Source organism: Pyricularia pennisetigena (assembly GCF_004337985.1).
Source record: "Pyricularia pennisetigena strain Br36 chromosome 4 map unlocalized Pyricularia_pennisetigena_Br36_Scf_11, whole genome shotgun sequence".
In the NCBI taxonomy this organism is placed as follows: Eukaryota; Fungi; Ascomycota; class Sordariomycetes; order Magnaporthales; family Pyriculariaceae; genus Pyricularia; species Pyricularia pennisetigena.
The window spans coordinates 916,626-936,098 of NW_021940923.1; the positions used below are offsets into that span (position 1 = coordinate 916,626).

The window sequence follows — 19,473 nt, forward strand, 5'->3', positions numbered from 1 at the left end:
GTCTACACGTTTTCCTCGGAACTCGGGACATAATCGAACGTCATTCTGACGACCATTGACCTTTCACCGCAAGAATACAAGAACGTACTTGCGTCGGGGATATGAATTCCAAAGACATACGGATGGGGAGGAGCATGAAAAATAAGGAAGGAAAAATACAAGTTCTGGCGGCCCTTCCCTGCATGCAGCATCAGATCACGCCCGGCTGCGGTCCGGCAGAAGGCCGGGAAATTTTTAACCCTCGTGAGCTGCGCGATATTCGGCATTGCGTTGTGAACCGCGTCCCGTGCTGTGTGTCCTAAATTCCTGTCTACCTGATTTGAGCTCTCCCGCTCCCTTTTTCTAATTTCTTTGTTGCTAAAGCACCCTGCCTCTCCAAGACCGAATAACTTGGGCACTTGAGTTCTATATGTTCTACTCATCAGCCATTCATCAGTGTTACAACGACCCACTGGTAGAAGTTTCCTTTTGTCATACCCATGTCACATTGAACCCAACGATCACGAGGTGGAATTTGACCCCCAATTTTGTTGACTCGTACCAGGTAGCTTCCCGCTGCCCCGTCTTCTCCAGGCTACGCCCCTCTTGAATATGAATGTTTTACAAACTGCTCTAATAGTAATTACTGATGAACACACAAGATGGGTAAAACCCTCGCATATGGACCTGCTCCCCCTCGGTCGCAAGGCAGACGACATTGTGAACATAGCTTCCTGAATCAGGTATGAGCATATTCCACACCAGAACTTGATACTACTACCACTGCCCATCTCACAATTTGGCCAAACCGTTTCTTCTATTTTTATTTTGTCTTCACTTTTCCTTTCTCTCATATGCTTCAGCTGAAACGATAACAAGATATCAAAACCAGACTCAAAAGATAGAAGCTTTCCGTTGCACTCCCTGTACGCCTCGACCCCCAAGAAAATATTTTAGATACAAGGATAAATGACAAAAATCAGACTGTCTCTAAATACACCTATTTTTTTCTCCCGCTTGAACATTTTTTGTACTACACTCTAGTTCCTTTTCGACAGCATATTCAAGGCACTGCCCGCCAGGATGAACCCAGCCTGGTCCTTGCTGACAGCATGCTTCACTGGAATCATCACCTCACTTCCGTCGCCCTTTGTAACCTTCAGCTGCACCTCTCCCTGCCCGCCATTCTTGAGCATGTCGTATAGACCCACGATCTCAACCTCATCACCCGCTTCAATCTTGTCATAGTCGAGCTCTTCCGCAAAAGTCAAAGGCACCACACCCTGCTTCTTGAGGTTCGTCTCGTGGATGCGCGCAAATGACTTGGTCACAATGGCCCGGCAGCCGAGATATCTCGGTTGCAGCGCAGCGTGCTCGCGCGCACTACCCTCGCCGTAGTTGTGCTCCGCGACCACAACCCACTCCCGCCCGGCCGCTCGCCAACGCGCCGCAAGGTCCGGGATCGTGTGTTTGCTGCCGTCGAGATCGTAGGCTGCATTGACCTCACCGGTCGCTGCATTTATGGCGGTGTTGAGGGTGTTGGTGCTAATGTTGGGTAGGTGACCCTTGTATTTTAGCCAAGGTCCGGCCGCAGATATGGTGTCCGTCGTGCATTTGCCCGTGACCTTGACCAAGACCCGAAGCCCCTTAAGGTCGTGGTCCGGAAAGGGATCGAAAGGCTCCAGGAGGGCGAGGCGCTCCGAAGTTGGCGAAATCTTGACCTCGACTTCTGGGTTGGGTTGCTGGCAAAGCGGCAGGAGTTCCTCGACGCCCGAGTCGAAGGGCGCTGCGGGGCCCTCAAGTCCTTGCGGAGGGGGGAATTTGAAGTCCTTGCCGTCTGGGGTCTTGAGGCTGTCCGTGACTGGGTTGAAGGTCGTCGACCCTGCAAACGCCATAGCTGTCACGATTTCAGGAGACGCGAGGAAGTTCATCGTTCCCGGGTTGCCGTCGTTCCTGCCGCGGAAGTTGCGGTTGTATGATGTGAGGATGGCATTCGGCTGTCCTTTGGGAATATCGTCCTGCCTCTTCCACTGGCCGATACACGGGCCACATGCATTCGAAAGGACAATGCCGCCCGCATCAGTAAAAGTCTCTAGGGTCCCATCACGCTCCAGTGTAGAGCGGATTTGCTCACTGCCTGGTGTGATATAGAAGTCTGCGGCTGGCTTGAGGCCGGCTTCGCCAGCTGCCTTGAGCATGCTCTCTACGCGCGTCATGTCCTCATAGGAGCTGTTAGTACAGCTGCCTATCAGGCCCGCTGATAATGTCTCCGGCCAGCCCTCCGTTTTGATCGTCTCCTTGAACTTGGAGAGGGGTGTCAAAAGATCGGGCGTAAACGGCCCGTTGATGTGCGGCTCCAGAGTCGAGAGATCGATATTAACCTGTTGATCAAACTCGGCGCCTTTGTCTGCCTCAAACCTGAAGTACTGATCGTCACCAGCGCCGACACCAGGATACGTCTGTAGCGTCGAGGCAGCGTTCGCCGCCGCCTCCCTCCTCGTCGATTTGAGATAGCGAGCAGAAGCCTGCGTGTAGGGAAATATGGAAGTCGTGGCGCCGACTTCAGCACCCATATTCGTCACCGTCGCCATGCCAGTAGCGCTGAGTGTATCGACTCCCGGGCCCGAGTACTCGATGATGTAGCCGGTACCTCCCCGTACGGTAAGCTGACCCGCCAGGTTGAGGATGATGTCCTTAGGAGACGCCCACTCGCCCAACTTTCCGGTAAGGTGGACGTTGAGTATCTTCGGTGCCTTGAGCTCCCATGGCGCTCCGACAAGGGCCTCGACGGCATCGGCACCGCCAACACCAATCGCGATGGTACATAGGCCACCAGCATTGGGGGTGTGACTGTCTGTGCCAAGCATCATCATCCCGGGGATCGCATAGTTCTCCAGCACAGTCTGGTGGATGATGCCCGCCCCAGGTGGCCAAAAGTCCAAGCCATACTTCCTAGCGGCGGACTCTAGAAAGTCAAAAACCTCCTTGTTCATGTTGATGCCCGACGACAGGTCCTCAGCCGCACCCTTTTCGCCGACAATCAGGTGGTCACAATGAATGCTCGCCGGAATGGCTGTTTGCGGAAGATTGCAAGACATGAATTGCAGCAGGGCCATCTGTGCAGAAGCGTCCTGCATGTTAACCCGATCGGGCTTCAGCTGCAGGTTTGCATTGCCGCGGATGTCGGTACCGTTCTTGGTGCCGGTCAGGAGCGACGCCTCGACATCGTCCAGATGACTGTATAGAATCTTCTCCGCCAGCGTAAGCCGCTGCTTGCCCAGAACCTTGCGCACAAGCCTATAATTCGAGTAGAGCTTTTCGTAAATAGGCGGGAGCGGAGGGCCTGTCGTGTAAAGTCGACGGCCAGCGCAGGAGCGAAGTGCTTGGGCCTGCGGTATCCTCTGCCATGGAGGCAAACCAGTTAGCCTGGACATGTATTATATGGGTAGGGAGGTGACTGTACGCATGTAGCGGCGAAAGGGCTTGCTGCGCGCTGTGTAAAATCGTCAAGCCGATGTAGTTCTTGGTGCCTAGGAAACTTACCAGGAGGATACCGCCAGATCGTCTGGAAAGCCCAATGGGCCGCATGATCGCTGTCAGGAGTGCGATGTTATCACCGCAAGCCTAATGAGCGCGGAGGGGTGGCTAGGGACCTGGTTGTGGGAAGTCCTGGAGATACTCCGTGTGCGGCAACCGGCCCTCTCGAAATTTTGAATGAGCCATGGGGAATCCGGGGTCTCAGGTACATGTGGGGCACAGACTCATAAATAGCGGCCAATGAGGTACCATTGATTTAACAACCTGGCGCGGCCTTCGAAAGCAATTGAGGCCGATGTCGCAAGTGAGAACCGTTAGAATTATTACAACTTGAGTCCTTTGCTTTCACTGCAATTGCCTGGCCCAGTCGTGCAGTGAAAGCAGCCCATGTGCCGTTTATTAATCAATCAACAAAACCCCCAAACTCCTCAACACCAAACAAGCAAATCAGATTCTAAAGTTTCGTAACATAGCAGTGTTTGGTTTGTTCCTCCCCAATGCAACCCATTCCTTTGAACGGCCCATATTCGTCGCAGCTCATAGTCGTAGCCCTGATCTCGGCATCAAGAGTGACCCGCTCGTCTAATAACTCCCCATTGTTGTTCCCTTCGACCTATAATCCTCAAATACGATTGGCCTTAATTGAGCTTCATTCTTTTGGCATCCCCGGGCGTCCCAGTGCCATTTGTGGTCCCGTTGGGCACATCCGCTAGTGGTGGCCGCTTCATCATAGTGGGTGGCCTATACTGATTCCTATTCGAGAGCGGACTTGCAGCCCCACCGGGAGCTCCAATGCGTCGGGACTGGTCAAACTGAGGGTTGAGAATGCTTCCACGCTGTTGGGGTGGCTGTTGTTTTTGTGGCTGGAGCTGTGCGCCATTCCCGGTATTGTTAGAAGGATTGTCATTAACAAGCCCTCCGCCATCTTGGGCAAGTTTACCCGGAACATGCTGGCCTGTTCTTGACACTGGCTTCGAAGACGAGTGATCAATGCCGGGCGTCTTGCGAATCGAGGGACTTTCTGCTTTTGGGTTAAACAAGACTGCAGGCATCGCTGTCCCTGGCGGTGGAAGGGAGGCATCATCCGGGACCCTCGCAACCGCACGCGCTGAGAAGAAAGCTACAGGTTCTGCACCGTTTGGAGCAGTTGGAGGCCCATTGTTAGGCTGCGGTGGTGTGTTTTGCTGTGGGCCGTTACCAAATGGCCGCTGCTGTTGGCCCGTACCGTTGTGAGTGCTGTTGTTGTTCTGCGGCGGAGGAGTTGGCCGGCCCTGGGTTGCCATTTGAGGTGGAGGACGAACTCCATGATTATTCTGTTGATTGTTCATAGAACCGTTCTGAGGGCCTGATCTCTTGATTTGGTGGTTGGGAGTTTGAGGTTGAGGGCGTCCGGTCGGACCATTTGTCAAGTTGATTCGTGAGGATGGTTGCATTGGCCGCTGCTGGTTTGACTGGTTCCCTGAGGGAGCGCCTACCCCCCTACTCGTGGTGCTCGCTCCACTGTTGCCGCTGCTACCTGATGTATATGAATTTTCAGGGAGAACGACCTCATCCGGATGGCTGTCTGCATCTACAACGCAAAAGTCGGCTTCGTCAAATTCTGTGGGATTATTAGTCTGGGTCAAGGTACATGTAATACTAGGAGATTGTCGGATAACTTACCTCCGAGCAAATCATCGAAAGAATCTGCCTCTTGTCTAACTGTCAGTACACATTCCTCCGAAAAGAGAGAATATACAAATACGAACCTGGCAGAGATGGCAATGGAGGATGGGCCGGCGCTGAGACACCATTTGATGGTTCTGGCTTAACGGGCGGAAGGCTGGGTTCTGCAGCAACATCCTTCTTGGCAAAGTCCGCGTGCCGGTGCAGGTTCAGCTCGTCGAACTTGGTCGGCTCGACCTTGAGCTTGGTCACCTTGGCCAGATATGCCTTGTCGTAGACGCAGTTTCCTAGCACATTGCCAAAGTTCCTGAGCGCCCTCTTCAGGGCATCCGTGGTTCCCTCCTTCTTTGCCTTTTCGAAAGCCATGGCCTTGCCCTTGCAGTTCTCAATGTGTCCATATCCAATATCCTCATGAAACGTCCCATCCCGCAGGGTCACGCGCACGACAACATGCAGCCCAAGCGAGATTTTGAGAGTCTGTGGGTGCTCATCCACAAAGTCGACTTGGATGTTCTGAATCGATGATGACCACCCGTTGAAGCCAAACACCTCGTTGGCAAGTCCAATGACCTTCTCGGCAGCGACATAGTGAACTTTTTGCCCCGAGGGACCCGCGCGAGCTGATAAGTACTCGGGTCCTAGCTGTCTTTCCAGTCGTGTCTGTAGCGTTGCAATCTCTTGGGCCGTGTATTCGGATATACGGGGCTTTACATCTTCGAACGGGTTCGAGATGCGACTGTGTTGGTCGCCAGGACTGATTTTGGAAATGACGCAAGCCCATTAGTAAGACTTTCTATGCCATGCGTTGAATTAGGGAATGATAGCTTAGATGCAGGGCAACTCACGCAGGCATCGCGGGGGAGCGTAAACGACGTCAGCTAGTTGCACATGAGAAGCGGATAACGATAGTTCGGCTAATGTTGGTTTCTCGAGATGAATTATAAGACTTGATACAGAGCTTTTTCACAGCTGGTCGCGGATTGAATACCAGGCAGGCTGCTAGATAACTTAGGCGGGGGGAGGTAGGCAGGTACGCAGAGCTGCTGTGGCGATGATGGATGATGATCAGCACGTCTGCCTAGACGCGACGTGACTGCTAAACCCCGTCCATGAGAGGCAGAAAGTCGCGTCAACCACGCACCACCACGTGACGTAAACCATTTTTACCCCACCACCGTAAGCACCTGACCATGAGACCCCGCAGGCCCTGTCACCTGGGACAAGGTTTGGCTTCTTTGTTTATGTCTGGGTTGAGACAGTTCAATTGCATTCGGGCCATGGACTAAGATCCCTATCTCAAAGCATCCTCACGGAACAAGAAATGACAGTGCCAAACTCTTAACAAAATCCATCAAACTTCTGTGCTCATCTCACAACCCTAAGTTCATCACGAAAACTACAATCGTCTGAATATCCTCCGTCCAGCGCCCCTTGCGTGCAGTCTTGATTCTCTCGTTTTTCATTTCAAACCGTCTTACTCATGCTTTTATATTTCATGGAATGGGACCTTGCATATTTTCAGTCATTGTAGAGATACCGTTACAAGCCCTGATTGATTGCAGAACGAATGTCTGCTACTCTTTGTTTTTACCTAATTTCCGCATCCAACGAATTGCACGCAAGCGAGGGCTCACCGAATGCAAAGGCCGGGCGAGTGAGTCCCATTCACAATACCGAGTCATTCAGCACGACAAAGTTTAAGTATGACAACCATATTACACGTTAACTACTTATGTTTACCTGGACGAGCCCATAGGTCGGATCCCACGCATGCGGTAATGGAAATAGTGCAGCAGTAAGAAAACTAAATTGCAGGTTCATGGTTAAACAATTAATAGAATGCAGACAGCTGTGTGAGTGGAAAATAAGGTAGTGCTATCGGGGCTTGTTCCTCGTGGAAGGACATCCCATATGCAGAGCATGAAATTGTGAGGTGACAGTGATAAGAAAGAAATGATATGTTATAGAAAACAAAGACACCAAAAGAGTTATGGAATTATGACGGATATCTTGCGGCATGATACCGGCGGAAAACAAGCAAAGAAAGACTCAAAATGCAAACGCCGTCGTTAATAGCAAGGTATAAATACTCCAACCCCCCAGAAAGAGAGAGAGAGAGGGAGGGGAAAAAAAAAAGACGAAAGAAAGAAAGAAAGAGCAAATATATTCCTGATTGCGGATAAAATATTGCTTGCCGAGAACAAAGCAGGTAAACACCAGTAGTCGTTACTTTCATAGCTAGCGAAGACGATGCGGCACGGGTAGTTTCGCTACCACGGCCCGACACGAACAGGATTGCCGTATGTGCCGTTTACCAGCTGGTTAAGTATAGAGTTTGAGTCGCCTCCGGCTCCGGAGCCGGACGGTGATGAAGCGGAGCCATTCGGGTTGTTGGGGTTGCTGTTGCCGATCCATCCATTGCTAGCCATGGCCTGCATTGCAGACCCTAGCCTTCCACCCGACTGCTGGTTGTGTTTAGCCAGCAGCTGATCCCAGCCTCCTGTGTGCAAGACGAAGCCTCCACCTCGTTTTGAGGCCTCCGTGATGACTAGAGCCCAGGCCCTCGAAATCTCATCATATGCGTTGTCTTTGTGCTGCCGGTAAGCCTGGCTGTCCCAATCCGGCAGTTCATGCACAACCTTTGTGGCTCCGTCAAGATACTGCAGCGAAGCGGTGACTTGTGTTTCTATCGGCGGCAGAAACTGCGGTGTAAAATCTGAGATGGCATCCACGAGCGCCATGAGCGGCTGCTTGACCCGGTAATAGGTATAGTCTGAGCTCGTTTGGCCATATGGGATCGCTGCCCGTAGCCTTTGCTGGTAATCTCGCAGGATGCCGAGCGCCGAACCGACAGAAGGGCGCGGGGCGCTGTTGACGACCTCCTGTCCAATATCCGGATGTCGCTCGCAGATCTTTTGCAAGACCGTTCGGAGCTGTGTCGTGTCAAGCGTCTCAAGTAGTCTAGGTAATGGGAGTGGACGTCCTGAGGCCTCGGCGGCTCTAATCTTTTTTGAGGGTCTGGAAAGCTGTCTCGACGGGATCGCAGGTGAGCTCAGTGGCGACACTGACATCTCGTCACCCTCATTGTCGTCGGCCTTTCGCTTGCGGGAAGTCATGTTTGTGTAGGGAGAATCTGCGGTCATGTTAGGATTTTTATCTTTGTTCCCAGCGATGGCAAAAAAAAACAAAAAAAAAATCATTTTTGCAATCTCTCTCTTTTCTGAGAAGAACGGCTAGAATGTGAGACTTACGAGATCGTGGAGGTGATAGTCGTGATGTTTCGTATTGGTGAGGAAAGGGCGTGGGTTGTGGTGTGAGCAGAACGTTCATGATGGTGGCGATGGACGTGGGAGCCAAACAGGGCCACTACGCCTTTGGTGGAGGTTTGACCAAAATTCTATCGGTATTGTGTCGGTCGCTAGCGACTTCTGATTTTCTGCGATTATTCGCGGCCCGTTTCCAGGCTCTTCAAACGTGGCGCCAGGTTGCGTTTTGAGCGATATGGGCGAGGACAGAAAATGCCAGAGTGGGTTGAAAGAGTCGGTCGTTAGACGTGCGGAGCAGGTATGGAGGGAGAAAGACGGACTAAGGCTGCTGGCGGGCGGAGTTTTTTTTTTTTTTTTTGTTTGTTGATGAAAAGAGAGAGGGGCCCGTTTCAATCGGTTTGCTCGTGTGGATTGATTGACTGAAGCCCAACCTGGCCTTGACACCACCTCCACAGACCAGAGACACCTCGCTTCCTCCCTTCAATCCAGTCATACAGCTGAGATCCCAGTTGCGCTAAGTCGCCAAGACATTAGTGAGGACCAAAACTGTGGGTGTATATATGTATGTTTTAGTCTCCGTGAGCGATTGTGACTGGCGACGCCCAGAGCTTTCGCATTCGATGCAACTTCCTCCGCCGCCAGCTGGCGCTGCAAGAGTAAAGTAAAGCGGGCGTGCCCCAGTCTTATTAATGAACTGGGATTATGCCGCTATAGCGATTGGGAGGCGGTCAAGAACATGAGATGTGGGCAAAGCCGGGCCGCTAGATGCATAGCGTAGCCACAGCGTTGTCGATCCAATTGCATAGAAATGTAACAATCGAGCATGAGCGGTTAGGCTGCAGGTTGGGTTTGTATGTATGACTAGGTAGCTAGGTAAGGCACATATAAAAATGCTGTAGGTAGAGGTCGTTTGTTTTATTCCTTTTGTTTCCTTTTTGTTTTCCTTTTCGAAATTCTTGCCAAGTCCAGTAAATCATCCAGTCAAAACTAGTCCGCTCAACTGGGGCTGTCAAGCAATACCCCTGAAGGGTGCGCATGCCACCGTCTTGCGGCTACTGTACGACGCTACACGATCCAGTCGTCATTGGCTCGAAGTCACCATAACAACCAACGCGGATAAGTATCAATGAGTCTCGGGTTTACAAGTCATCTTCATATTTTAGCTAAAGCAAAATTTCATCGTAATAGTAATTCCTTGTTGTGTAGCCCTGTCGTCAAAAGAAGGCGAATATTTTACTAAGCGAAAAAAAGGTTATACATATCAGGTAGATGCCAGCCATTAAGCACACAGTCTAAGCCTTCCTTGCCAATATTATCTGGCCGTCCGCGGTCTTGAGGTTAGCCAATCCCCTGAGGTGGGGCATATCATGAAAAAACTGAGGCCCTAAGGTCCAGTTGTCGAGGTTTCTCAAATGGCTTTCGAAGGCCGGTGTGATAACTGGGTCGCTAGAGTTGTCGGTGCTCTCCAGCAGAGAGCTTCGATTCTTGTGAGGCCAGTTGAGTGATATAGTGTCCGTATAGACTCCGGCAAAGAGGTTAAATGGTACAGGGGGGTCCATTCCTGGATAGGGCGCGTTGTGATGCTTGACTATGCTGCTGTCGCCGATAGTGAGGCTGTCCTTGGCGTCATCGGTCATCCAGTAGCTTTTGAGTCCGGCAGCGTCTGCTTTTGCAAAGTCTCTGACTAACCTATCCCGCATACGTGGGAACGGACAATAGTCGATCCACACAGGGTGGGCAAGCATTACTTGCGAAGGCAGCGGGCGTATCCATGGAGGCAACAATTCGTAATTCTCGGGCGTAGGGTTGACCTGCCAGCGAAGATACAAAGTCATGATGAAGTGAATTGCTATGCGCTCTGGCTCGCCCGTCATGTGAGGGAAAGCATGTACAATGTCGGTGAAGACCTTTGATATCGGATGCAACGTACGCTCGTCCGGGGGTGTGGCGGACGGGTTTAGTAGTGAATATACTGACGGATAGCGAGGCCCAGTGATCTCTGACGGTGCGACACCTTCTGCGGCGCGTTGTCGACGCTCTTGCAATGTATTGTGGAGCATGCCGTCAAGTGGGCAAGTTCGCGGGCAATTTTTGACCGGCGTCGAGAAATCGGGAATAATTTCTCCAAGTTTGTCGACGTTACCTTCTGCACTGCCTTGTCCGCTAAGACCAGAGGTCATGGTCAGGTCGTTAGGATCGGTAGGAGATGCTGTGTATAAGCGTGGGTCCAGTCGAGGTTGTAGATTTGGATCGAGATTAGGGTCTAAGCTGGCTTCGATATTTGTATCGACAACGGCCGCTTGCAGTTGTTGTGATTGAGGTTGTTGCCGATAATGGAGGTCCTCAAGCTGAGGCAGTTGGCTGCCTTGTTGCGGCGGCTGCTGATGAGGAACTTGCTGGAGTAGTCCGTGCTGGTTAGGCTGACGATGTTGCGTTTGTTGATTAAAATAGTTGGAAACTTGGTGTTGCTGAAACCTTGATGGGACCTGACTACCATTCGGGGTCTGGACGTGAAAGGAGCGAGACGGATTTCCAGTGACAAATTCAGACACCATATTTTGTTGCCACTGTTGGTGCTGATTCTGACTGTGCTTGAGGTGGGAATGGCTGCCAGGGATATCAATCGACCCGGCAGGCGACGCAGTACCGTTCGGGGTCGAGACATGGTTGGATGGCGATTCGGCAGACAAGATTGCTTGTGGGGGCATGTAGCCTGATGAATGGGCATGTTGATAGACGGGCGGGGTGGCGGTGTGGTTCTCGGTAGCCGCCGAGAGACCGTTGTGCACACCGGTAACCACGTCAGGGCCTAGCAAAGGCTGAAGCATGCCAATAACGGTTGCAAGACGCTCCTTGATTTCCGCATTCTCGGCCTCGACGGCCTCCTTAGCCTTGATCACAGCCTGGAGCTCTTGATAGGGCTTCTGGTTGGTCAACTCCTCGATGCGTCTCTTGAGGCTCTCAATCTCGTTGCGTGTCCGCTCCCTGATTGCGCGCTGCGCTTCTCTGTCTACATATGGGGTTAGCACCTGAAATATATCGAGACCAAGGGTATTAACGCTTCCACGACGAGCTACGTAGGGCTGAGAGAAGCAAACGAAACCCGAAGGACTGGGACCGGGATGCCAGGCCTCACGTCCAAACCATATGCGACGGGGCAAGTTAGGCCGGGTTACAGTGCGTTGGGTTTCTGATGCGGGATGATAAGAGCATAGCAGGAACAGTCATGGGCACATATCGTCCAAATCTGCCAACATACCGTTTGCCCGTTTCTTGGCAAGCTGCTCGGGTGTCAGATTGGCAACCCCACGCGAGCCAGACCCTGCCCCAGCACGCCGTTTTCTGCCGTCTGGCAGAGCAGTGTTGTTGCCGTCGGCCGCGCCACCGGTCCCGGTCCGTTGTCCGGAGGATGAGATCCCGCTTCCTTCCATTTCCCCATCATCAGGATGCTCCCGCTTCAAAGACCCAGAGCTGCGTCGTGAAGTCGACGTTGCCGGCGGTGCGGCCGCTGCATGGTCTGCCAGCCCCGCCAAGCCGCCGCCGCCCACTCCAATAACACTAGGTTCAAATGCTGTTTGGTGCTGGACGTCGGCCGCTGCTGCTGTTGCTTGAGAGCGCGTGCCGCCGACCATGCTGGTCAAAAAATCACAGTGTTCCCGACGACTCGGGATAGCAAAGCGATGCCCGTCTCACACGGCCCTAGATTTAGGCGGGAAAACGGAGATGGAGAGGAAAAGAACCCGGTGACAGCACGGCCGGTAACTAAAAGCAACATCCGATCTGGAAGCGGGCTACCTCCCAACCATCTGGTCGTGATCAATGTTTTCTTTGATTCTGCAGAAAAGAGCTTGTTTTGTCTCAATGATTCAACAAGGTGTAAAGGTTCACCTTTGCCCTGAGTCATGACATCGATTGAGGTGGAACTTTTTTTTTTTTTCTCTAGTAATTACCTTCTGATCTTTTTTTGCGCTACTCCCTCCTGGAATTTGAATGCACTTTCCCCCTTTACCATGGTATAAACTACGGTGGCATTTATTGCCAGAGTTAAGTGGGGAGGACATTAAGTGCGACATAGCTCAAAGTCAGGTAAAGCAGGGTCAGGTAGCTTCGAGAACTAAAACATTTCTCAAGGGAGGGAGGTACCAACCTACAGTAGGAAGGTTCCTCCGACACTATTGTTATCCCTGTCAGGTTTGTCGGCTTGTCGGTAAACCTAGCGGCGGCACACGACTCAGCGATACATCATGAACCAAGATCTCCACTGCTCACCTTGACCTGCCAAGCCTGCCGACAATACCTACCCACCTTGCGTAGCCAAACTGTTGACAAAATTAAAATGGGCACCAAATTTTGACTGGCAACCAAGACTGACTTTTGGAACAACAGGTCACATCCGCCAAGCTCAACGATTCATGGTTTAACCAATGCAGCAGGTAATATTGATCAATTTTATATTCATAAAATCGAGGTTGCTGCTGTAGCAAGTGTTTTGGTATGAATGTCATTCTGTCAAACGTGTGCTAGCTAGTACTTACGGTACTGTACTCAAAGATCCTAGTATCAAGGTCACTAATGACTGCGAACGCCATCTAGCGGAGTGTTTGGCGATAGTAAACTCCCGATTTAGCATCGCTTCGAGTTTGTAACAATTTTGTACCATTTCATCACGCAACTCCCGCCCTTGTCAGCAACGATTCGGTTCCCCAACCAGGCTGCTGATTTAGAGGCCCAGAGACGAGTCCACATTAACCGAAGCGATCTAGATTCCCGAATGCAGTCGACCAGATTGGTTTTTTTTTTTTTTTTTTTTTTTTTTTTTTTAAATTAATTATTATTCTTCTCTTTCAACTCCTCCTCCCACGTTTGGACCTACAGAGCTTAAATCCGTTTCAATTGGCTTTATCCGCTGTGACATTTGTTTTCATACTCTGGTTGGCTTCCCATTGCTCTAAACACAACCTATACAGATTAAATCAACACACTTTCAGCTCAAGTAAGCCCGCTTGCCGAAGACTATTCTAGAAACTGTCAAGGTCGTGCGCGTACTTTGTTAGCTAAATTATATTTACGGTTTGTTTGGCGAATAAGTAGGTCAAGGGTCTTTTTTTTTTTTTTTTATAGTTTTATTTATTTATTTATTTTTTATTCTTTCGGTTTTTGGTTTTTGGTTTTTGATAACCTTGGCTTGCCACGTGCCCATGACCACCCTCGAGACGTCTCCTTGGATCGGTATCGCTTTCTTGAGGACGCCAATCCAGGTCACTGTATGATTAGCTTGCCCCGATTGGGTCTGGGTGGCAGCGAGCAAAGAGATCGGAATTTTGACGACACCCATTGCCCAGAGACAGGTTGACTATCACGGATAGACATCGTCAAGCTCAGTTCTGGATACCCTGGGAACCGTGGAGTTTGCCAATCTGTTCATCCTGACATGATTACTGGTCCATATTGCAACCAGTGCTTCTGTGTGCAACAGGCAATTCATCAAGGGTCATCCCGACTGCTCATCTGTTTCTCTCGTTTCATCTTATTTACTACTCCATGTTATCGTCTGCGCCATTCGCGGGTTTTCCTTGAGCTTGCCAAAACGCTACTTGCTCGCCCAATCGGCTAATCCCGCTTCACTGTCATAGGCCATCAATTCAGAGGGAACCGGTTTCTCCCTCGGAAGAATTTAAGGTCTCCGAATTTCTGTCCTCAGGTCTAGACCAGAGAAATCGAAAGACCCTTATTCAATCTATTTTGAGACGTTTACGATGGCTTCTCTTTTTTTTTTTTTTTTTTTTTTTTTTTTTTACCCCTCTCGTATATAATAAACGTTTCTTCGCCATGGGCTGCTTGGGAGGCATATTTAGCTACATTACTAGTCTCTAGGTCTAGAACTAAAACTTTTCTAGTGTAAAACTAACCCAAGTTTTAGTTCTGTTATGTGATTTTTTTTCTCCTGCACCCTTATTCGTGCAGAATAGGGCTCCCCTCGGTGCATATTGGATATAATTGCTCATCAAAGATAGCATTCGTGAACAGGAGAGCCAGTCTCACCAAAAGGCGGTTTATGTTACTGTAGAAGAATGGGTAAAAATATGTCTAGCTAGCTTCCTGGCTTCCAGCAACGTCCGCCTGCTTGTTGATCCTCCATCATTGACATCTCTTAGCCGCAGATAACATTGCCATTCTTGGTGACAAGGCTATATCGTTGCCAGGTCAGTTACTTGGTCACGTGGACGACAGTTTAGATGCATGTGACTGTAAAACTTACCATCCTGCACCGCTTCCATCGCCGCAAAAGATGGAACCATCCGTCGAGGGGGCCTCACAGGACAGGCCGGCTTTCTGCTGCTTAGCAACCTCCTGAGCCTGCTTGCCGTCGTTCTTGCCTTTGCCTTCACCCTTTTGTGGCGCAGCCACGGCGAGGCCGGCAAGAGCGAGGACAAAAATGTTCTTGAACTGCATTGTGGCGGGTTGGTTTGTTTTTTCCTGTTGATGAGAAGAAGAAGAAAAAAATTATCTTTAAAGAGATTGATGGACCGGCCGTCTAAGAGATGAAGAGAAATGAAGATTTTGAGGATGATAGAAGACCACAACAGGGGTTTAGTGAATTTGGAGCAGCATCAATTTATATTAAACGGGTGTGGCCGCCAAAAAGGACGAAGTATGAGCTTGATCCTATGCACAGCAAATTTCAACCTTGCTACCAGCTATTTTTGGGATTCCAAGTGGTTGTTCTGTGGTCTTGACTGCCAGCCCCCTTCTCTCCTGTTTCGATGTATGGTGGGGGGAGTTAAAGCGTCGACTTTTGAGACCGACGAAACAAAACGCTCTAACTGATCCCTGATGCAAGCTCGCTATAGTTCGACCAAAAGATTTATTGATTGGCGAGCAAATCTTCGAAACATGTCTAGGGAAAAGAAGACAATAGCCGCCTTTCTCCGGGCTTGTAATTACTATTTTCGGCGTTGTTGATGAAAAAGTCTCAATGCCGACCCTTGCCCACTTATTGGAAATTTCGATGCTAGTGGCCGGCCGACTGGTCGGACTGCTGCCTGTCATCCGATGAAAGTGAACTACATCCTTGACAGTTGAGTCAGTAAATCTTGACGTTCGATCATTGATTCCATTTGCCAACCCATCATACTGTAAGTATCATCAAGATTTTATGGTTAAGTTAAGTCAACATAAACTATAACCAAGAGCGATGGGTCTTGTACCATTGCCGCTACCCCTGATTGCTTCTGCTGATCGGTGACATTCTCGCTTGGAGATCATTGTAAGAAATTATCTTCATTGGGATATAATTACCTGGACACTCCTTTCACCTGATCACGGAGACATATGTTTCAGGAAGCCACTGTGTTCTTCAGGGGTTGGCATTTGGTTGAGGTACTGAATCGTACAAATCACGAAGCTGGGGTTGCGGGGGTGTTAATCCTCAATTTCACCGTGGGACATCCTATTTCGTAAGTAAGCTGTCTTCCCTTTGACACGTGGCACTGAAACACAAAGGGCAAGAAGAAGCGTTTTCAACACACATGCATTGGTTACGAGGTGGATCTCTGGCAAGTTGATATGTATGCACTATTTATGTAAATCCTGCGCTTGCTGCCGAATCGGACCATTGCAAGTTTCCTTTTTTTTTTTTTTTTTAGACCAGCACCGCTCGCCTGTCGTGAGGCTTCAACCTGTGCATGCGACGCTCGCTTGCCACGTTTAGGCACTCCCATAGGCTTTGAAACAGTATAGATAGACTGAAGGGCATCTCAGGTTCTCACCACGGAACAGTTGCCAACGCGCACTGCTTGATGACAGCAAACAATGCCGTTTTGGACAGATCGACTCGTGTATCGACGGTTTTTAGATTCCACGCACAAGAATCAACCGGAGAACGAATCTGCGGAGGTTATCTCGCCTGCACCGATAATACAGTGTGTTGAGAGTCTCCTCGGCTAGGGTGTGTCCACTCGCGAGCATTGTCGAGAGTTACGGCAAAACCGTGCATGTGAACGAGCCATAGGTCCAAGGTGGCGTTGAGCCGGCCAATTGGAAGTAGTGCATGTCATGTAAGTCACGCTTCATGGCAACTTATAGGAAACTAGGTGGCAAGACCGTGAGCGTCGTGCAGTACTTGGTGAGCGTGATAAAGCTCATGATGATCTTTGACCCTAAGCCATGGCAAAAAACCAAGCGATGTGGCGTGCTCACGATACCATACTTGATCAAGGTCCACCCAGTATAACTCAAACCAAGTGTGTGGGTTCAGAGCCTTCTATCAAGAACGGCTGATTGACGCAGGGAGTCTTCGTGGCTTTGTTCAGCGTTTCATCAGTCCCGCATTTGCCTCGAAGCTTGCGGCGGCGGTGATAGCAGAAAAGATTCAGATGTCGGAAGACCAGGGCTCCATAAGTGTCGTACCTCACGTCAATATAGTAGATCCATACTGTGAGCTATCGATGAGAGATGTGTTGTGCGACTTGAATCGGTGCCAGGCTCGTACCCAAATTTGCTGATAGGGACGCAGGGGAGGCTGGAAAATTTGGGGGGGTTTATTGCGCTAGTTGACAGGACAGGAACTCTACATGATCTTATTGGTGCTGGCGTACCCAAGGGACCAATAGTTAGCAAATAATCTGCAGGTCTTTGTAAGCAACTTCGGGGTTGAAAACCAACTTTCCACTGGCAGAGATGCGGAGGGCCGGGGCTATTAAATAAGTGCAATACCCATGTACTGTCCGAGAACTTCTTGGAATAATCTCATTTGTTGATAGTGGGAATTGAACTGCCGATCTATGAATGGACACAGCAGTCGTTGATTGTAGATGAAGCGAGCTTTGAGCGTCCCTTCGAGTACGATCAGGTAAAACACGGGTTTTTTGATGAGGACAAGTACTCGGCAGGCGCCCACAGCGACAAAGACAAGTCTCTAGATATGCTTAAAGCGGCTTCACCATTATTAGTACAATATGTGTGCCCAGTATAGTAAATATATTGGTACCCTGGGGCCTATGCGTGTTGCTTACAAACGCACCCTGGCGTCAAGGTGACATAACTGTCCTGTATGGGCTAGCCCTCTTATTGGACCCTTACAGGGAGATTCTCGAAGTAACTCAACGTGAATTGATAAAGAGGGTGTTCGCCCCGAGTCCAATATGAACAATCTTTTTTGTGCTGGTCTATGTCCAGTGCCTACGTAGTTCACCCGACTTGTCTGAAACATGTCACTCCGACAGTCTCTAAGCGTCATTTTCGGTTGCGCGATCCTCGCCGCCGCACTTCCAGCAGGCGTCAACAGGCCGGATGCTCAATGCAGAGATATTCGAATTCCGGTCACCGTCGAGGTGCCGCGTTTTCTCATCAGCACCAGGGTCCAGGATGACTGGGACGCTGTGGCCCTGAGCTTCAACCTCACGCAGCGCAATGGCCCGTCTGCCGTCACCGGCACCACGGCCCCCGTGAAAAGCACATACGAGGTGGGAGCTACATACTGTGGGAACGGCTCGACAACGCTTATACTCACACACGGAATTTTGGAATCCAAATTGTAAGTCATCTCCGATGGGTCGAGCTGAAGCCAAGACAGAAGATGAACGTGGCTGACGCACACGCCTTGTTTCTTGATATAGGTACTGGCAACCTGATTTCCCAGAGGCCGAGAAGTATGACTTCATCACTGCTGCCGTCAATGCGGGCTACTCGGTCCTAAGCTATGATCGCATCGGTGTAGGCTCGTCCTCAAAGTAAGTGAACTGCAGATATACTTCTGGGCTACCTTTTATGCACTGCGGCCCCATACTTGAATTGTACAGGATTCAATGGTGCTAACAAAGCCCGTCCCTCCACAGGATTGACTCCCTGATGGACGCCCAATTCCAGGTTCACATAGCAGTGCTAGACGCATTGATCGAGCGCGAACGCAGCCAGAAAGCCGAAAACAAGATCGCACTGGTTGGCCACAGCTACGGCGCGTACCTCTCCGCGGCTACCGCCGCGCTGTCGGACCAGATCGACGGCGTGGTCCTGATGGGCTTCGGAGGTGGATTCGGGTACTTTGGCCCGTTCGTCGCGGGCTCGGGGCTGCGCGTTGCCAAGTTCCGCGACGAGGAGCGGTGGGGCGCTCTTGACGCTGGATGGCTGACAACGGTGGACAAGTATGCCGACACGTACATCTATTTTGGTATGCCTGGTGACTTTGAGCACCGTGCGGCCGAGTGGACTCACGCGCGGGCAAGCGAGCCCTTTGCAATCGGCGAGATCCCCTCACTAATTTCGACCCCCATCGTCTTTGGCGATATCAAAACGCCTGTGCTGCTACTGCAGGGACGATACGACCTCTCGGCCTGCGGCGGAGACTGTGTCGGGGAGATCGAGGCCTGGAAGGGAAACCTGACTGGATCGCCTGCTGTGGAGGTGGTTGAAGATCTACCGACCGGGTGAGTTTTTTTTTCTGCTTCTTCAGAATCGCAACAAACTCAATCGTAATGCGCTTGCTGATAGAAGACGACGCGTCACAGACATAACATCAATCTCCATCTCGTCGCACCCAAGGCATTCGGCATAATGTTTGACTTCCTGAAACGAAACGGGATATGAGCGGAGTAGGGATGGTGAACTGAACACTCAATCTCAATTGATGGTTGAGTAGAGTTATGTCTGATCGCTTGTGTTTCTCCTTCGACACATAAAATCCCCCTTGCAGGAAGACGGTTGATTGGGCCCAAAAAGTAAACGCGCTTCCTGAATCCAGTGTAGTACGTACAGAGATAAGATTGAGCAAAAACGCAAAAATACATACAACACCGAGGATTCCCCAGTGGTCACCCACCTGAGTACTAGTTCGGCCCTCACTGGTTTAACTAGGGGAGAGCGGACGGGATCCCGTGTATTCCAGTGGGTATGGTCGTATGTGTCAGTCAGAGAAGTACAGCCTCACTATACTCTGGTTTTCGGCGAAAAATTCAGTCCCCTGCACGCAATCCTTGTGTTGGGAATATTGTAAAACTATACATAACCCACAGGTATCGCGTTCGAAAAA

The 19,473-nt window shown here is 50.5% G+C and overlaps 7 protein-coding genes across 7 annotated transcripts; 1 reads left to right on the plus strand and 6 right to left on the minus strand.

Annotated features, from left to right (window-relative positions):
- Nucleotides 1–1,019: 1,019 nt before the first annotated feature.
- PpBr36_10836 (uncharacterized protein) lies at nucleotides 1,020–3,727 on the minus strand (the record flags this gene model as incomplete). Its single annotated transcript, XM_029897944.1, has 3 exons — nucleotides 1,020–3,380; nucleotides 3,523–3,603; nucleotides 3,659–3,727. The coding sequence occupies 3 exons, from the start codon at nucleotides 3,725–3,727 to the stop codon at nucleotides 1,020–1,022; spliced, it is 2,511 nt and encodes an 836-aa protein (XP_029743814.1).
- Nucleotides 3,728–4,154: 427 nt separating this feature from the next.
- On the minus strand, nucleotides 4,155–6,034 carry PpBr36_10837 (uncharacterized protein; the record flags this gene model as incomplete). Its single annotated transcript, XM_029897945.1, has 4 exons — nucleotides 4,155–5,116; nucleotides 5,179–5,208; nucleotides 5,265–5,935; nucleotides 6,027–6,034. The coding sequence occupies 4 exons, from the start codon at nucleotides 6,032–6,034 to the stop codon at nucleotides 4,155–4,157; spliced, it is 1,671 nt and encodes a 556-aa protein (XP_029743815.1).
- Nucleotides 6,035–7,451: 1,417 nt separating this feature from the next.
- On the minus strand, nucleotides 7,452–8,511 carry PpBr36_10838 (uncharacterized protein; the record flags this gene model as incomplete). The annotated part of the gene is made up of 2 exons (XM_029897946.1): nucleotides 7,452–8,314; nucleotides 8,433–8,511. 2 exons carry the CDS (start codon nucleotides 8,509–8,511, stop codon nucleotides 7,452–7,454), a joined length of 942 nt encoding a protein of 313 aa, XP_029743893.1.
- A 1,228-nt stretch (nucleotides 8,512–9,739) lies between these two features.
- On the minus strand, nucleotides 9,740–12,079 carry PpBr36_10839 (uncharacterized protein; the record flags this gene model as incomplete). The annotated part of the gene is made up of 2 exons (XM_029897947.1): nucleotides 9,740–11,457; nucleotides 11,707–12,079. 2 exons carry the CDS (start codon nucleotides 12,077–12,079, stop codon nucleotides 9,740–9,742), a joined length of 2,091 nt encoding a protein of 696 aa, XP_029743811.1.
- Nucleotides 12,080–14,598: 2,519 nt separating this feature from the next.
- On the minus strand, nucleotides 14,599–14,900 carry PpBr36_10840 (uncharacterized protein; the record flags this gene model as incomplete). Its single annotated transcript, XM_029897948.1, has 2 exons — nucleotides 14,599–14,635; nucleotides 14,707–14,900. The coding sequence occupies 2 exons, from the start codon at nucleotides 14,898–14,900 to the stop codon at nucleotides 14,599–14,601; spliced, it is 231 nt and encodes a 76-aa protein (XP_029743713.1).
- A 2,756-nt stretch (nucleotides 14,901–17,656) lies between these two features.
- Nucleotides 17,657–19,031, plus strand: PpBr36_10841 (uncharacterized protein; the record flags this gene model as incomplete). Its single annotated transcript, XM_029897949.1, has 4 exons — nucleotides 17,657–17,982; nucleotides 18,065–18,178; nucleotides 18,284–18,871; nucleotides 18,953–19,031. The coding sequence occupies 4 exons, from the start codon at nucleotides 17,657–17,659 to the stop codon at nucleotides 19,029–19,031; spliced, it is 1,107 nt and encodes a 368-aa protein (XP_029743708.1).
- A 54-nt stretch (nucleotides 19,032–19,085) lies between these two features.
- Nucleotides 19,086–19,355, minus strand: PpBr36_10842 (uncharacterized protein; the record flags this gene model as incomplete). Its single annotated transcript, XM_029897950.1, has 1 exon — nucleotides 19,086–19,355. A coding segment is annotated over one exon (270 nt), but the record flags the coding sequence as incomplete, so codon positions are not given.
- Between the last annotated feature and the right edge of the window lie 118 nt (nucleotides 19,356–19,473).